General features: G+C 38.9%; 1 protein-coding gene across 4 annotated transcripts in view; it reads left to right on the plus strand.

The window, feature by feature from the left end:
* Positions 1-16956, plus strand: part of LOC139447622 (fibronectin type-III domain-containing protein 3A-like) — a 179971-nt gene that overhangs the window by 103343 nt on the left and 59672 nt on the right. Inside the window, exon 1 of one of the 4 annotated variants that reach the window (XM_071229029.1) lies at positions 52-1503. The exons of the other annotated variants lie outside the window; for them this stretch is intronic. Within the exon in view, the coding sequence (XP_071085130.1) occupies positions 1416-1503 (88 nt within the window). The 5' untranslated portion in view covers positions 52-1415. Of the gene's footprint in view, positions 1-51; positions 1504-16956 lie in introns of those variants that run through there. 4 annotated transcript variants of the gene reach the window in all.

Raw genomic sequence — 16956 nt, forward strand, 5'->3', positions numbered from 1 at the left:
AGACTGGCTCCTAGCAAGTCCCAGTTGTGGGTAAAGTCTTCAAATTGCTTGCTTCAAGCTAAAAACGTTGATTTTCATTCCATCTGCCTGTATTGTAAGTAGCCTGGAATGAGTGAGAGATCGTGTGAATAAGTATATATATGAGAGCTGTGTCTAGGTCATCAGACGGGACTAGCTACAGTGAGCCTGCCTGCTTGCCTGCCTGCACAGGGGAGGAGGGAATATCTTTACGAATCTCTGTCTTCTCACTTTCATTGTCTTGGGCGTTGCTAACAGTCGGCAGGAGTTTTTCTCATCGCCACTGGCTGGCAGTGTGTATGAGCACCTCATTATGCCAGCAAGGAAGCTTTTACTTACATCCTCCAGCACTTTCCAGTTTGCTTCTCATTAACAGACGACATTTACCGATTTAGCCAGCAATTGAGTTCAGAACAGCCCGGCTGGGATTTGCTTTTGTGTTCACGTTGGACGTGACATTATTGTGAGCTTTTGTCCGCTTCTCCCTTCAACAAATGACACATAAAAGTTGGACAGACTTGGTCCTAGTGTTTTTCCTGTGTTGCAAGTTGAATGTACAAGGCACAGATGTGAGAAAATTTCACAGATGAGAATTATGTGACATTGCTGACGTCCACCACTTAACTGTTGTCGTGGATGTACTATGAAAGACTTTTGGAAATCATTTCATTGAAATTTTGACAAAGATTTTCATGACTCATCCTGCAGGATCCAGTTAATTAATCTGAGCAGTTGCATCATCTGTTAGATTGACTGCTTGTTTACTGGTGAACAATTTCATTGAGAATCATTTGAGGAGGCTCGGTGGACAATTTACGTAAGGCCTTGTATGTGTCAGTGAAGTAACTCAATCAAAAGTTGAAAAGTAAGTGGTAGGATATGTCGGTGCTTGGTAGCGGGGGTGATCGGAAGTGACACGGAAAAGAGGAAACAGACTACCGGTCAACACATGAGACCTGATAGATTGTGCCGATGTGTGTGTAGCCTTGAGACCACCAGCAATCAGTGCCACTGACCCCTTGGGGATAAGTGCTTGCTAATTCTAGTGTCCACTTGACCAGTTGATAGCTATTACATCACTGGTCCCTGGGATAACGGATTAATCAGAGAGATCACAAGCCTTTTGTTGCCTAGTTTATAGCTCCGTTATTGTTGCAATGGGGATGTGCACTTGAAGGATAGTTCTCATCCCATGGTGTTTTATCATATGGATAAGGTGCATTCTGAAGCTGATTGTCTCAGTTTGGAAAAGACACCAGTGATGTTGACAAGTTGAATTCATACGCTCCTCGGATTGTTCAGGGTTGATACTGACATATTTGCTGTTTACTTCGGTGCTATTTTGCTAAGCTAGATCACAGCTGCCTTTGGACTGACAGAAACAGGTTATTTTCTCAATGAAGTGTACAGACCCCTGTCAGCAAGCTGTCTCCCCTACACCTAAAGTCATGTGTAGTTTGTGTATAGAGGAATATACCGGCTATGGTAAGTGAAAACATGCACGTGCATTCATCAAGTGGATGTACATAGCTTTAACAAAGAACCTGTTGTCTTAACCATGTCATTATTTGTCTTAAACATGTAAGTCAGGGCACGCAATTATTAATTCTGAATTTGAATCAGTATTTTGGGTTTTGTAAATATATGATTTGTGCATATGGCACATCTTCAAAAGTGTTGTCAGTGAACATGTAATATGTGTTTTAAAAATTAGATCAGGTAGATAGGAGATTTGCAAAACAAGTACAGCATACCATATTCGCCCTAATAAGTGCCCAGGGCACTCTCAAAATTAGAAATTGGGGTCTCTTATTAGAATATTATTTTGGTGAAAAAAACAGAGTTGAAAGATCGTAAATTTCGTGGTTTATGCTGACAGCCTGAAATGTTTATACGCCAGATATATTTTTCAGGAATTTAATTGCCCATAATTAAGGGTGCATATAACACATGAGTGCGTATTATACACAAATAAATAAGTCTTGTATACATTGATCAATCGGAAGGGGTGCTAATTGGGATTGTTCACTAGCCAATATATAAGCAAATATCGCTGTAGGTGCTTATTAGAGCGGAGCGCTTATTACGTCGAATATGGTAGTTGTAAACAAATTTAAGATTTAAGAGTTCAGTCACATGATAATGTTTAAATCGCGCTGCCATATGTGTACACTACTATATCCAAGTGGTTTTAAAAAATTGAACTGTCAAAATGGGATGGAACCTTTGTGAGTAAAGTAAAGGCAACATTTATTTTTTAACTTTTTAGTGAATAGAATCTAAATTCTGATCAGGTGACAAAACTGTTCATGCAATTGCTTTGTTGTCAGAGTTATCTGCCCATGTTGTGTACTATAAAAATCTAGGAAATCGGCTAGATTTGCAGAGTGTACTTTAATGTTGAGGGGATCTTAAATACAACAATGACAGAGCATAACTAGAAGACATAAAAGAAACTGATAGCTTATGGACCAATAAAGAAGGTGATAATCTATGTTACACAACAGTCAGATGACAAACCTCTGTTGGTGGTACACCATTAACTGTTTGTCCTGGGGAAACTCACCCTTTGAAACCAACTTTGTGTACAGTTCCTTACATCTAACCTGACCTGATTTGGAGACATTTTACTGTCTTATGAGGTATCACTGTTATTGCCCTTGTAATTTCTCAGAGGCTGAAATGTTGAATGTTTTATGACACCATGACATTGCCCCCTTTTGCAGTAATGTAAGATTAATGGGGGTAGTTGATGCATAATATATTCATGATAATCATCATATATGAAGTTTGCAATTACAACTTGAAAATTCGCTTGAAACTTCATCAATGTTCAAAAGAAATTTCATAGCCAAGTATTATCGTGGTTAAATGTTCAAATATTGCCAGTAGAATAGCATTGATAACAATAAGATCCCTGGGTATGGCTGGTGTTCACGTGGCTTAGATAACTCATGGGAGGGAGTTGGTAGGAAATATATTTCATAAATGTACTGTTTTTGATAATACAATACTTTGCATATATGTGTTGTCTGAGGATATAGGTTAGGTCAGGTCATCAGAACGCACATATTTTTTCAGCTTAGTAGTTTGGATGCATTCACAGACAATGACAGGCTATATTCATGTCCCACTAACAACCATTGTTAAGTCATTTCCATACAATTGACCAGAAAGGCCTGGTGTACATCCAGCTTAGTCATGCTTGATGTCGGACACGCCCACATGTCAGGGTGCTGTGTGATTATGTAACATTACATGACCACGGGGCTCTCCCTAACATGCTGCACCAAACCTTTGTCTCATTGTGATGTTGTATGGCTGGATTAATTGCTCTTGTAACATGTGAAAGTGCAGACCTTTCCCGGCCCAACTGTGGGCAAAACACATTGTGATGTTGAATTTTTTTATGATGAAATAGTTTATGATACCTTCTTTAAAATATTGACATATTGAAATGAGACACACACACCATCATAACACACACACCATCACAACACACACACACCTACACACGCACATGCGCACGCTCGAACACATGCACTCACACTCGACACACATGCGCGCACACACACACATGCGCACGCTCGAACACACACGCACACACATGCGCACCACACTCCACACACATGCGCACGCTCGAATACAAACACTCCACACACATGCGCACGCTCGAATGCGCACGTGCACGCTCGAATACACACACTCCACACACATGCGCACGCTCGAATAGACACACTCACACTCCACACACATGCGCACCACACTACACACACATGCGCACGCTCGAACACACACACATGCGCATGCTCGAGCACACACATGCGCACGCTCGAGTACACACACTCCACACACATGCGCACGCTCGAATACACACACTACACACACATGCTCGCGCTCGAATACACACACTCCACACACATGCGCACGCTCGAACACACACACTACACACACATGCGCACGCTCGAATACACACACTCCACACACATGCGCACTTTGTGTACAGTACCTTACATCTAACCTGACCTGATTTGGAGACATTTTACCGTCTTATTAGGTATCACTGTTATTGCCCTTGTAATTTCTCGAACACACACACACTACACACACATGTGCACGCTCGAACACACACACTACACACACATGCGCACGCTCGAATACACACACTACACACACATGCGCACGCTCGAATACACACACTCCACACACATGCGCACGCTCGAACACACACACTACACACACATGCGCACGCTCGAACACACACACTACACACACATGCGCACGCTCGAACACACACTCTACACACATGCGCACGCTCGAACACACACACTACACACACATGCGCACACTCAACACACACACTCCACACCCCGAGCCAATCCAACCCCTACCCCTTACGTCCCTACGCCTACCCCTTACATCCCTACCCCCTACATTACCATACAGAATGAGTTTCCTGGTTTGTAAATGCTTCTTTTGAGAAAATCGTTTTCATTTATGATGCGATTATTTTGTGCATGGAAAGGTTACTATGCTTGAATGGATTGACATAGAGAAATGGCCTTTTATAATATTCAAAGGAAATGAGTAAAGATCTTCTTGATGATTTGATGCTGCTGTGCTAAGAGGAATGTTTACCAAGTCAGTAATTCAGAAAAGACAAGCCCGTACAACTTTGTAATTGACAACATTTAAGATGTTATCTACCTGCTAGGAGGCTGACTGTCTCAAGATGTGGGTAATGAAGACCTCTCTATCAGTGAATCTAAGCCCACCTGTACCATGGTTGTCGATGGGCCATGACTACACCTAGACAGTGTGATGACAAAGTAACCCTGCACTGCGCTTAAATAAAGGCAAAGACTATGTTACCTTGGAATGAAGGATGGGTGAATGCTTTGAGATTTTGTATGTTGCTTTGAAAGTGATGAAAAATTGCAAACGATTATCTTCTCTTTAGGTTTTAAAGTGTTGTTTTGAAAGGGATAAAAAATTGTAGGTGATTACCTTCTCGTCAGGTTTTAACTATCCTAAGTTATTAAGATTGTTGTGTTTTGAAGAAAATTATTTTCTTTTGGGTCAGATTCAAAGAATTTGTTAAGATGTTTTTATGAATTCAGTTATATTATTTTGTTTGAATGGTTCACAGCTATCTTCCATCACCCTTGGCGGTCATCCCTCTCTGAGTTATGTTTGTTTTGTGAACTGTGTAATTTTCCCTCTCGACCAACTCCCTCCCCACAAGCTGCCTAATTACTGTCATTGGTTTGTTCACTTGAATAGTGGCTCTTATCTCCCAGGAAGTACCCATATTTGAAGTTCTGTTAGATACATTTTATGTTCACATCATACAATGACAAATTATTGATGCTCTGTTACTCTAATATCAGACATTCTTTATAAAATGTGCAAATATTGTTTCTAAACAATTTGTTTTACCATGACTAAAAGCTCAAAACTGGTATTCAATTGAAATCTTCTTATCATTTAGGACTTCTGGAGTTTAGGGATTAGTAGAGATATTTGAAAAATATTGAAAAAGTATTGAAAAAATATTGAAAAATTATCCAACAATTTTCAAGACAAGTATGTAGCAATTTTTTTTTAAAGTTATTTCTTTGCTGATTTTTAAGAATAGCCACACATGTTCCTTTTCTGTGAAAAAATCTCCATCATCAATCATCTCGGGTATTCCCACGAAGTAAATGTTGACAGATCATCATCCGTCTTTACTGCTAAGTGGACTGGAGGCCGAGGGTTAAATGCGTACCTGCACGTTCTAGTGTCACGGCCGTGTCTGCGGTTTCACCTGTGTCGACTATAAGGACAAACTTCGGAAATGACACCCGTTGCATTGTCCCTGTTCGCAGTCAGACAGCTAGACATTCAGTTATGCTAACTACGCAGGTGTATCAAAGGGATCCACGCGAAGGCCCTTTTCCCCATCGCCCTGTGTATACATTTCCACTCTGCTATCGTCTGCCTGTGGTATTAAGTCGTGTTTCGACTCCAACCAAATATTTCATGCTAAAAAATTGTAATAACACCTGCAAATATTTTATTTGAAATGGCATTTTTGAACTTAGGGAAAGTTCGTGCAATTTTATTTGGTAAACATGATTGTGATTCTTGGTGAATTTTCAGAGTTTGAGATTGAAATGTTGACATGAGCTGACGCAGGTCGCGTGTTATGCATTGGTTTTAGGGTGAATTCTTTTTTGTAATGTCACTTGTCAATATTTGATGTTTGACATAACCATTGACACTTTCTGCGCTATGTGGTTTTGAAAATTAAGACTAAACATGGAAAAACTGGAAAAATGTTAATTGATTCAATTAAAAGAAATTATTCCATAGGTTTAAGAAATTAAAATATAATAGCTTGAATTAGTTATGTAATATTACCATTCCTGTCTGTTCAGTTGAATTGGAATATTTTTTGTTAAAAACATGTGACCATCATAGAAATGCTTTAAGTCTTTTCGAAAATCATCTGAATTCATATAAATTTACATATGACACACAGGATATACAGTTGAATGGCGTTAGGGAGTGATCAGGTCCTCGTTGTGACCAGTAGCCAATTTATCTAGAGTCTTACATGCAGTTGAATTGAATGCAGACCTATTTGGTGAGTTTTCCACTTGTAGTACTTACTGACATAGTATTATGATGTTTAGGATATTGTTTTGAGAGTTATGTGTAAAGTAATAAATTATTATGGATTTCTGAGTGAGTGTTCCACACTTAATTTCCATCTATCAAAGCTTTCTGTTGCAGCAGCATGTACCTTATGCATTTAACAGCAAGATTCACTGTTAATTTCCCATCTGTTATAGCAGTTATATCACAGCTCATTTAGAGGAAATAAATCTCCTCCATATAATAAGAAAATAAGTTTCTGTTCAACACTGTTTGATGTTTGTGAAAGAACTATGTGTGTAATTCATCTTTTGTAAAGAAAATTCCAAAAATATTTTTCTGGGATGTATGCAGAGCCCTGATTGGTTGGACTTTGTTGTCTATTCTAGAACAAAAACAACACTGAGTGAGCATTGATATTAGACACCTTCGATTTCCCAATTTGGACACCAGTGGAGGCTCATTCTGTTTTCCCCATGGTGTCTTTTAAGATTGCTTTTACCCACATTTGTTTGTTTGTTTGTTTGTTGTTTAACGCCGCATGCAGCAATATTCTAGCTATATGACCAAGTCAGCGAGTCTGACCACCCGATCCCGTTAGTCACCTCTTACAACAAGCAGCGACTAACGGGATCCGGTGGTCAGGGATCCGGTGGTCAGGCTCGCTAACTTGGTTGATGCAGGTCATTGTATCCTAATTGTGTTGGTCGATGCTCATAATGTCAATCACTGGATTGTCTGGTCCAGACGCCGTCATATAGCTGGAATATTGTTGAGTGAGGCACATAACAACAAACAAACAACAATTCAAATTGGACTCAATACAAAAATAGTGTCAATGCTACCCTTGCATTCACTGAAGAGTGAAACCAAACCTTTACATGCAAACCATTTAACACAGACAATAAACGCCCAGTGTTATACCATCTATTTCAAACAAAAAGTGACATGTATGGATCCTTGCAGCCGGTCTTGATGTCAACATTAAATCCCCGTCCCCACCCCCATCTTCTCTATAATAAAGCTCAGCTGGGAATCTCTGACATGGATAACCTTCTTCTTTGATCAGGTTAAAAATTCACTTTATTTAGTTACATATGTGACAGGAATGAGAACAATAGACTTTGAAGGGAAATTCCGATCCCCACGAGGCATAAGCAAGGGCATAAAACCCAACAAGTGGCATTGTTTGGTCTTGAATGGATATAGTTGTCATTCTTCCGTGATGACACACGTCTACTCCTGCTGTTGACCCGCGCACCCCACGAGGCTGACACAGGTAAAGGTATGCCCCACTGTGTCTTCGCAGGCTGTTGAATGCAGTTGGCTTTACTATTCACAGTACAAAATCTGTATAAATACTCACAAACAGACACATGGGTCTTTTGAAGTGATATTTTGTTTTGTATGTATTTTGTTTTACATCTTGCAATGATGCTAGTTATTTGCTGATGTCAGAGGGTGTAGAATCTGAGGGTAAATGTTGATTTTTGGGACTGTTTATGCTGAATACTAACCTGTTGAGCAATGAATATGAGAACAGGGATTGCACGCTCTCAGCAGTTTTGTGGCAGTATTTTGCAGGACCTCACAAAGTAGAGATTTCAATCTTTCTGCTTTAATCATTAGGCTAATGAAGCTGGACCAAATGTTCATGAACATCACATCCCATGCCACAGCCCACCGTATGTAAGTCCTTACCAGGGTATTTGTACTGGGCAAAAGGTTCTGGCAAGTTTATTCTCCGAAGACAAAATATGAGTTTAAGAATTAAGGTGTAAGAGTTCTTGTCATAACACAAGTGTTAAAATTAAAAGAATTAGGGGGGCTCTAGGTTTAACTACTATAAGAAAACCTCTCTAGAACCTGAGAACCTCCATTAATTTATCATTAAATAAATGCGACAGTGAGTTGCATGACAATATATATTTATGCATCAAAGTGACCGTGTCGCTAGCTCTCCGTTGGGCTTCGATGACAGCACGTGGAGCCGTACAACCAATGTAAACATAGGATAACTACGCAAAAACAAGTAGACCCCCATTTATTTAACACTGGTTATAGACCTGATAAGGACGAGAAGCATTTTCTGCCCTAGGGTGAACTGATACAGCGTGGTACATAGGTAACCATACTATACATATTGTAAGACATATATTTATGTCAAGTTGCGTGTAAACACATGTTCATAGCTGCTATTTTTAATAGTGAACTTGGAAAGCTAATTACAACACATTTTGAAAAAAATGGTTGACAAAATTCCTTGGGTCATTAAACGAGAAGTAATACATTTTAGCAAGTGTATCGTCTTGTATGATACAGAAGAAAGATATCGTGTATCATATAGTTGCATGAAAACTTACGATGCATCGGTGCACCTACTGGATTTCATTCTAAAACAAAGGACACCCTATTTTGTCTGGCAGACATGTAACATATCTTGTTGTATAAAGACCGTACTGCTATCTACCAAATAAACAAGCCAATCATACTGTTGTAACTATGTACAGTTCATTATGAGCAAGTGAAATATTTTGACAGCCAAGGATGCAAATCGAGAATTTCCCTGATTCCTGTACATGATGATGTTTCTGTTGGAATAGACATCATAATGTCTTCCCTCTGTAGCCTAAAAACTGATTTCATTAAAATGCATAACATTGATCGTCATGCATCAGGAAGCATTGGCCCAGGACCAGGTTCAAAACACAGCGCCAATGGGTCGCCATTTCCAGCCAGGCTTTATTCCGCATGTGCCATCAAAAACAATTTATCAGCTCACAGATAATACATTGAATTGTGTTAGCTTATTTTGAACAGCGTTATACCAGTCAGCGTTTTTATCAGTTATGTACAGGATAAATCTTCTCCAAGTCATCAAAAGTGGTGTTGTCATGCCCAATGAAGCCTGTCCGTCCTCACCTCAAATTGTTATTTGTTTGGAGTCATCTTGGCGCCAGAATTACCAACATGTAATATATACTCAGCACTAACTCTATGCATGATTGGCCACTGAACAACATTTTCAGAATGTCTTACCAAATTTGACCCTGTCTAGTTAAGCTACTCCAATGTAGTAAGATGTCAGCTAGGCAACATGCTCAAGAAGAAAGAAACAACTGCCATGTCAGAGTTGAATTGCTATTTTGCATATCACATTCAGTGAAAACCCTCAGTGATGAGGTATTTGGAGTCACAAGTAGAACTACAGGTGCCAGCCTTTGAAGCTGATCTTTGCTGCTTTTAAGAAACATGTTTCTCTGGAAGATTCATTATTATCATTTGTTAAGTTAAACAACCTATTTTCACAACCCAAAAACTTCAGATTTAGCTTTAAGATACGCATGAAGAAGCTCATTAGGCATAATTCCAATGCCTTATTTGGAATCCCGGGAAAACTTTCACATATTCTCTTCAAAATTACCTACAGTTTTAATAGTCAGTTACAAATGTTTTTTTAAGCACTAGGCATAGGATGTGTAGACTCATTAGTTCTGTAAACCCCCTGCTATAAGTGTTTGCTGGGGACAGAGTTAGTTAAACGACTCACATGGGAACCTTGGCGCTCATACCCCTAATTTGAATTCAATTAGCTGACTGTGGCCAGTTGCTTTGTTGTATTAAGTTTATGTCCTACACTGCCCTTTGATGATATCTCATAAAATGGCTTTCCTGACCAGCTTCGTTAACTATACCTGTGACAGATTGACAGGATTTTTCATGCAGCCGGCTTATAGAGGTGTGTGTGGTACTGTATGGAAATATATTAAGGTAGTCTGCACTGGTGATGTCAAACAGAGTTCATGGTTTATTGTGACTGGCTGGCTGAAGGAAGGGTCAGCTTCCCTTCTTTGTCAACACTACCCTGTTTGTAAAGCCTGGAATTTCCATAGACATTTATCTTGAGCTGTCTTGGGTATATTTCTGGAAATATTTATGTGTCTGTGGGAAGTATCCTATGGAGATTTCAGTTAGTGTGGAAAGTATGTTTATGTTTCTTGGATTAATCTGAAATCTGACTTTGGTTAGATTCTATCAGTCCTGTTATCATGGTCAGCTTTTGGGCAGCCTTGGTTCTGAAGTATCACATTTCAAGACATTTTCAAACTATTGATAGGAAATGATAGGAAAATTTAGTTAAACCTAATGAGAAGGATAAGAAATAAACTTCAGTTGTATAAGCAGCATACATAGTGCTGGCATGTGTACTGGTTCATTCAAGTGAAGGTGGTTTAACAAAATATTCTGGGGTAGAATAGGTCTTCAGCAACCCATGCTTGCTGTAAAAGGCGACTATGCTTGTGGTAATAGGCGACTAACAGGATCGGGTGGTCAGAGTCGCTGACTTGGTTGATGCATGTCATCGTATCCTAATTGCGTGGATCGAAGCTAATGATATTAATCACTGGACTGCCGTCATATAGCTTGAAAATTGCTGAGTGCGGCGTTAAACAACAAACTAACCAATTTAATCAAATAAAGTAATTTTATGACACGGAACAACCTGTATGAAATTAATTGTTGACTTGTTGGATCTTAACGCATGATGCTAATGATCCTTAATACAAGTAATGGCAATAGTTTAACTGAAACTTGTTTCTTATTAAGAAATCCATTATTAAATACCTTTTGCACTGTGTCTCAATTATGTCTCAAGTTGATAGTGCAAATACTGCTTTGCGGCAGGTCTGGCCAATTGAGACTATTTACATGGCAAATACACCAAGACATAATGTTAGATAAAAGATTAATTTTGCCTCAACTGCCGAGGCAATGATTACACAATGGTGACAGGTCCAGCCCAGATTCTTATATGTTGGAGAAACTGACCTTTTGATATACCAAATCTTGTGCAAACAATTGATTAGATTGTGGAAAAAATCCCATGAATGTGGGGAAGTTAGTTTGTACAGGTGGTAGACCTTCGGATGTGTTGCGGTCTTGGAGGACGACTCCCGCTCTCTCGTCCGTCTATAGGTGAAAGGAAGAGTGCCACTTTTACATTAATGATACAGGAGAAAGTGCAGATCCCTGATGAACACCACATTTATGAGTTACATACTGAGGCAGGCACACCTTATTTCCTGCTTGTTTCTAGCAATATGTTAATTTTATGGTCTGTATTTTATGTTCCTTGCATGTGTAGACAGATAAGATTGTACATAAAATTTTAAGCTTGAAGCCATGACCTTTTGATGAAAAAAATATTTTAAACTTTATTGCTTAATCTTATTGACTAGTTCCAACTTAATCATATTGGCTAGTTCCAAAATATTTTTTGAAATTCATTGATGTAATTTAGTATCTGTTTAAAACATGCTAGGATGCGTACAATATTTGACATTGTTTCATATGGTTTGTTGAAAAAATATGATAATGATGCAGAAGTAGATGTATTAGTTTTTAGCATTTATATCATTTATATTTTTCTGGATATCATAGTTACGAATCACTGCACTCATTTATCACATGAACAAACAACATATACGTTGTTCGTTGCTTCTTAATGTATTAAGTTTATGAAGAGTGAATTATTGGTGTACTTTCCCAAAGATATTAATGTTTCTAGATAAGGTATTTATGACAGAGGGCCGACTGGAATGCCATTATATCTCTCTATATAGGAGACTTTGATAAAATGAATGGTATGAATGAATATGGGTGCAGTCTGAACTCTGGGTTAAGTTTTGCTAAGCAATGATTCCAACAAACCAGTTGGAAGATAAAGAGACTTTGCTTTTATTGGAATATTTTACAAATAACACAGTATCATTTTACATGATTTTACATAGGAAATGCACTAGGTAAACTTTCATTCTTTCAGGCAGTTTCTTTCCTTCAGTGAGCTTTTCATTGTCTGTAAGGGCTCTATGTCTACACATATGGCCTCCCTCCCCAGTGGTTGCTAGTTTTCCACAGGTAGCTAAATTCTCCGCCCCTGAGTCACATTCACTTCCTCTTTAACAGTATGATCCCTGTCTCTTTCTTATCAGAGTTGGCCAATGAAGCTTGGGGAAGAGGGGTGTGGGGGTGTGGGGGGGGGGGGAATGGCAGTAGTTGAAAATGCTTGAACCTGTGAATGAAACCACTTGGATTTTGCTATCTGGAGGAGGCTGCAGCAAAAGGCCAAGCATTGACAGGGATGGGGAGTTTATCTAATTAAGCTGGTGATATAGATAAGGGGAAATTTGGCCTCAGCTCATTTGAAAAAAGTGAGGAAACACCCATTTGGTGCAGGGAACTGGAGGACAGGTACAGCTTACACTGCAATACACTCTCCTAACTGAAGTTGCACTTTCTGATTATCTCTAGACCAACAGCTGGTATTGGTAATTCTCTTTCTGCAAAGGTAAACTGTTGCACAGTTAATGTCTTTTCGCAGGTAGGGGTTTCCTGTTTCATTGAGATGCTAACTATATACAGAGTTGGGCAACTTCAAGGTTATAGGACAGATCTGATTTGTTTAGAGCTCTTTTTGTTCCAATCGAAAGTGCTTTCACAGGAGTTGATGACTTAATGCTGTCAGTGGTTTTAACCCCAGCTTCAAAAACAGTTATGTGTTTGGTGTGAGATGACAATAGCCTTTGTGGCTTTCACTGGAAAATAGAGAAGGTACAGCACATGAAATGAAATTTGATGCGATCATATCAAGGCAGGACTTCCTCGGCCATATGGTCGGTGTTTGTGTGAAAGTTTGGGAAAAAATACTCAATGAACAAGGCTTTCTTGAACAAAGCCAAGCTGTGCAAGGTGACAGTCACATAATGACCCGGCCACCCACGGGCGGCTTCCATGGGAAAATATCACAGCCGACATAGACACTGTCATAATGCTGACAGGACTTTGTCAATAATTACAACCTGGGCCTTGTTCATACCAATCTCTTCCATATCAGCCAAATGTCAAACGATGCAAAACACATTTCCACACTAGGAGCTAGCACCCACCCACCCACAAACCAAAATGGCATGACAGGACTGACATTTCTTCATATTGTCGTTGTTATGTATTTCGTAACATTAACGTGTGATGATCTGGCCCTCAATCAGTAGGTCATTTACATCATCACAACTGATGACAGAAAGGAATGTGTCGTTTGGGATAAATATAAACTTTCTGTTCATGTTGTTTTGGTTAATTTATTTGTTTGTTGGTTGGTTGGTTGACGCCGCACTCAGCAATATTCCAGCAATATGACAGCTGTCTGTAAGTATTCTAGTCTGGACCAGACAATCCAGTGATTGACATTATGAGCATTGATTCAATCAAAAGAGATACAATGACATGCATCAACCAAGTCAGCGAGCCTGACCGTCTGATCCCATTAGTCGCCACAATCATAATGGCCTTTTACGGCAAGCATGGGTTGCTGAAGACCAATCCTACCCGAATCTTCATGGGTTTGTTTTGATTAATAAATTCATGAAGTTATTTTCATTAATCATGTTAATGTACATGAACTTTTTGTCTTTTGAACATAAATTGTTTCAACAGCAGAAATGTATAACATCATCCACAACAAGCTCTTGCCATGATTAGCTTGGAATCTAATATAACATTACCTTTATACAAATAATTGAAGTATATAACTTTCAACCCAATGACCTGTTGCTGAGATAATGAATAAATTGAAATGTTAATCTAATTTTGTTGTGGAGGCCATGTGTTCGAGTGTGATCGACTTGCTCTTTGACCTGCCCGTTGCCACATCCTCCACTCCTGATATGGTCAGTGTCGTGGCTGGTGCACCAGGAGAGTCTCGAGACCGCTCCATCACACCTCCATCATGCTCAGCTGCTGCTGCTGCTGCTGCTGGCACACCAATAATTAGGACCCGGTAATAAGATGTCAATGTTCAAAGTTTAAATTAATATGGTCCTTGACGTTATCAATAATTAGGGGTTGTGAATTCAAATATTATACCCACTAAACTCAAAAGATCTCAGGACCCCCTTTACTACAATCACTGCTTGTGTGCAATTGCTCCTGATCCACAAACATCGCAAATTATTTTGTGTATTACTTAGTTGATTTTGTTGTTATTCTTGACTACCATCCGGAGCAACACATGATGTTAACAAGTAGTGGCAACACATGATGTTAACAAGTAGTGGCAACACATGATGTTAACAAGTAATGGCAAACAATGTTAACAAGTAATGGCAACACATGATGTTAACAAGTAGTGGCAACACATGATGTTAACAAGTAATGGCAAACAATGTTAACAATTAATGGCAACACATGATGTTAACAAGTAATGGCAATACATGATGTTAACAAGTAGTGGCAACACATGATGTTAACAATTAATGGCAACACATGATGTTAACAAGTAGTGGCAACACATGATGTTAACAAGTAGTGGCAACACATGATGTTAACAAGTAATGGCAACACATGATGTTAACAAGTAATGGCAACACATGATGTAAACAAGTAATGGCAACACATGATGTTAACAAGTAATGGCAACACATGATGTTAACAAGGAATGGCAACACATGATGTTAACAAGTAATGGCAATTTTCATTCAGAGTCACGAGGACATTGAACCTGCATGTAGGTTGTGTGTCTGATCTGAAGTGACACGTCAGTGATGATACATGCCATGTACAGTCCCCCGGCTTTAATTTAATGTGTTGTATTTTCACAACACTTCAGGGTTAACCAACTAGTAAGCAAGTACATGTGTCATAAAGACTTACATACAGATTTCAAATACCCTTTCTATATAGGTTTTTTCACTCCCCATGTCTCAGCTATTTCTCTACACCTCTTCAGCAGCGCAGTGCGTTGAATCTCAAGAGTTAGAAATTTAATTGCTGTCTCATGAAACCTAAATGCATAAAACTGCATGAAAGAGAAATGAAAACGGTAGACAGCAATATACAAGTAATCAATTTCTGTGAGTGTCATGACCTCCACATTAGTAATGCTGGGAGGTTTTATTTATTTCACCAATATATCAGCCTGAAGCAGTATTGGTGTTAGACAAGCTAGGGTTGTTGAACATGCATTGTTTGAGAGGGGATACCTGGCTAGACAATCAGCTCATCACAAGGACAAGGGATAGAAAAAGTTGGCAGTTTTATTGCACCACAGACAGATTCATTTGCAATGGATGGTCTAATGAATCATCATGCCGTATGCTTGGAATAGGTATCAGGATTAGTTTGTATGATTGGCGGGACTTTGTGTTATTGATGTGTTTGACAGTGATTTCTTAATTGATTTATTATTTAAGTATGAGGAGGTTTTGTTTGAAATGAGGGATTGTTTTCAGGTTAACAGAACAGGCCAATGGTATACCATGGGGAAAGTATTGAGGTCCTTCTTCTTGTCAATGCAGATTAGGTTTTAATATTTAGATACTTTTTCTAATTCTGTTACAGCGATATCAAGATACTGTACAATCTATCGCAGTTTACCATGCTATGAACCATCTTTTGTTTTGATATTAAAAACAAAAACAATAATCAATTCCGTATAATTTAGGAAGGACTAGTGACAATTCCTTGTGGACTTCCACTTTTACCATAACACACGTGGTACATGCACTTTGTAGTGGGTTATTTCTGTGGACTAATAAGAACAAAAAACAGATATATCCTTTTTTTATAAGTAAATATAATGAAAATGATGCGGAGTGAACATGTTTTAAACCGAGTGCTTATGCATTTGAGTCCATTTGGTTGGACTGTAATTGTTCCCAATAGAGCCAGACGAAGGCAGCTCACTTGTTCCGGATAACAAATATTTATTTCAGCATTGATAAAATGACATGATATTCTCAGGACCATCAATTTTCCTTAACGGACAGCGCCACAAACCTTTTTGACCACTTTCAGTTTTAACCGATCTGTCATTCTTCTCACAAACGTCCAAGCTCTGTAACTTTAGTGGTTTGTAATAACCTCAGCAGCCTGTGACACCTGGGAGTCTGGGCATGAAACATCGTCATTTTATCACGTAATGTTACTTTGTCATAGTTGTCACTTTTATTAATGGCAGCCTACAGTTGTCTATTAAGGTGAGAAGAAGAATATGGCCCCTTCAAGTCATGTGTGACAGCTGTGGATAATGCTTGGAGTCACTAACTTGTCAGGATTATGCTCTGGTAGTCTGTTCCTTCCATTTACAATGTCACATAAAACAGACATCAGGCTGCTTCAAGTAATGATTTGTTTGTCAAAATTCAAGCCTATTTTACCCAGTTGCTTGTTGATGGTAGTTGGATTAGTCTTTTTAGCTTATGATTAAGAGCTAAATAATTTCTGTATTCTTATTCAATG

The sequence above is a fragment of the Haliotis cracherodii genome, unplaced genomic scaffold (genome assembly GCF_022045235.1).
Source record: "Haliotis cracherodii isolate W230 unplaced genomic scaffold, xgHalCrac1.p SCAF_7, whole genome shotgun sequence".
Taxonomy (NCBI): Eukaryota; Metazoa; Mollusca; class Gastropoda; order Lepetellida; family Haliotidae; genus Haliotis; species Haliotis cracherodii.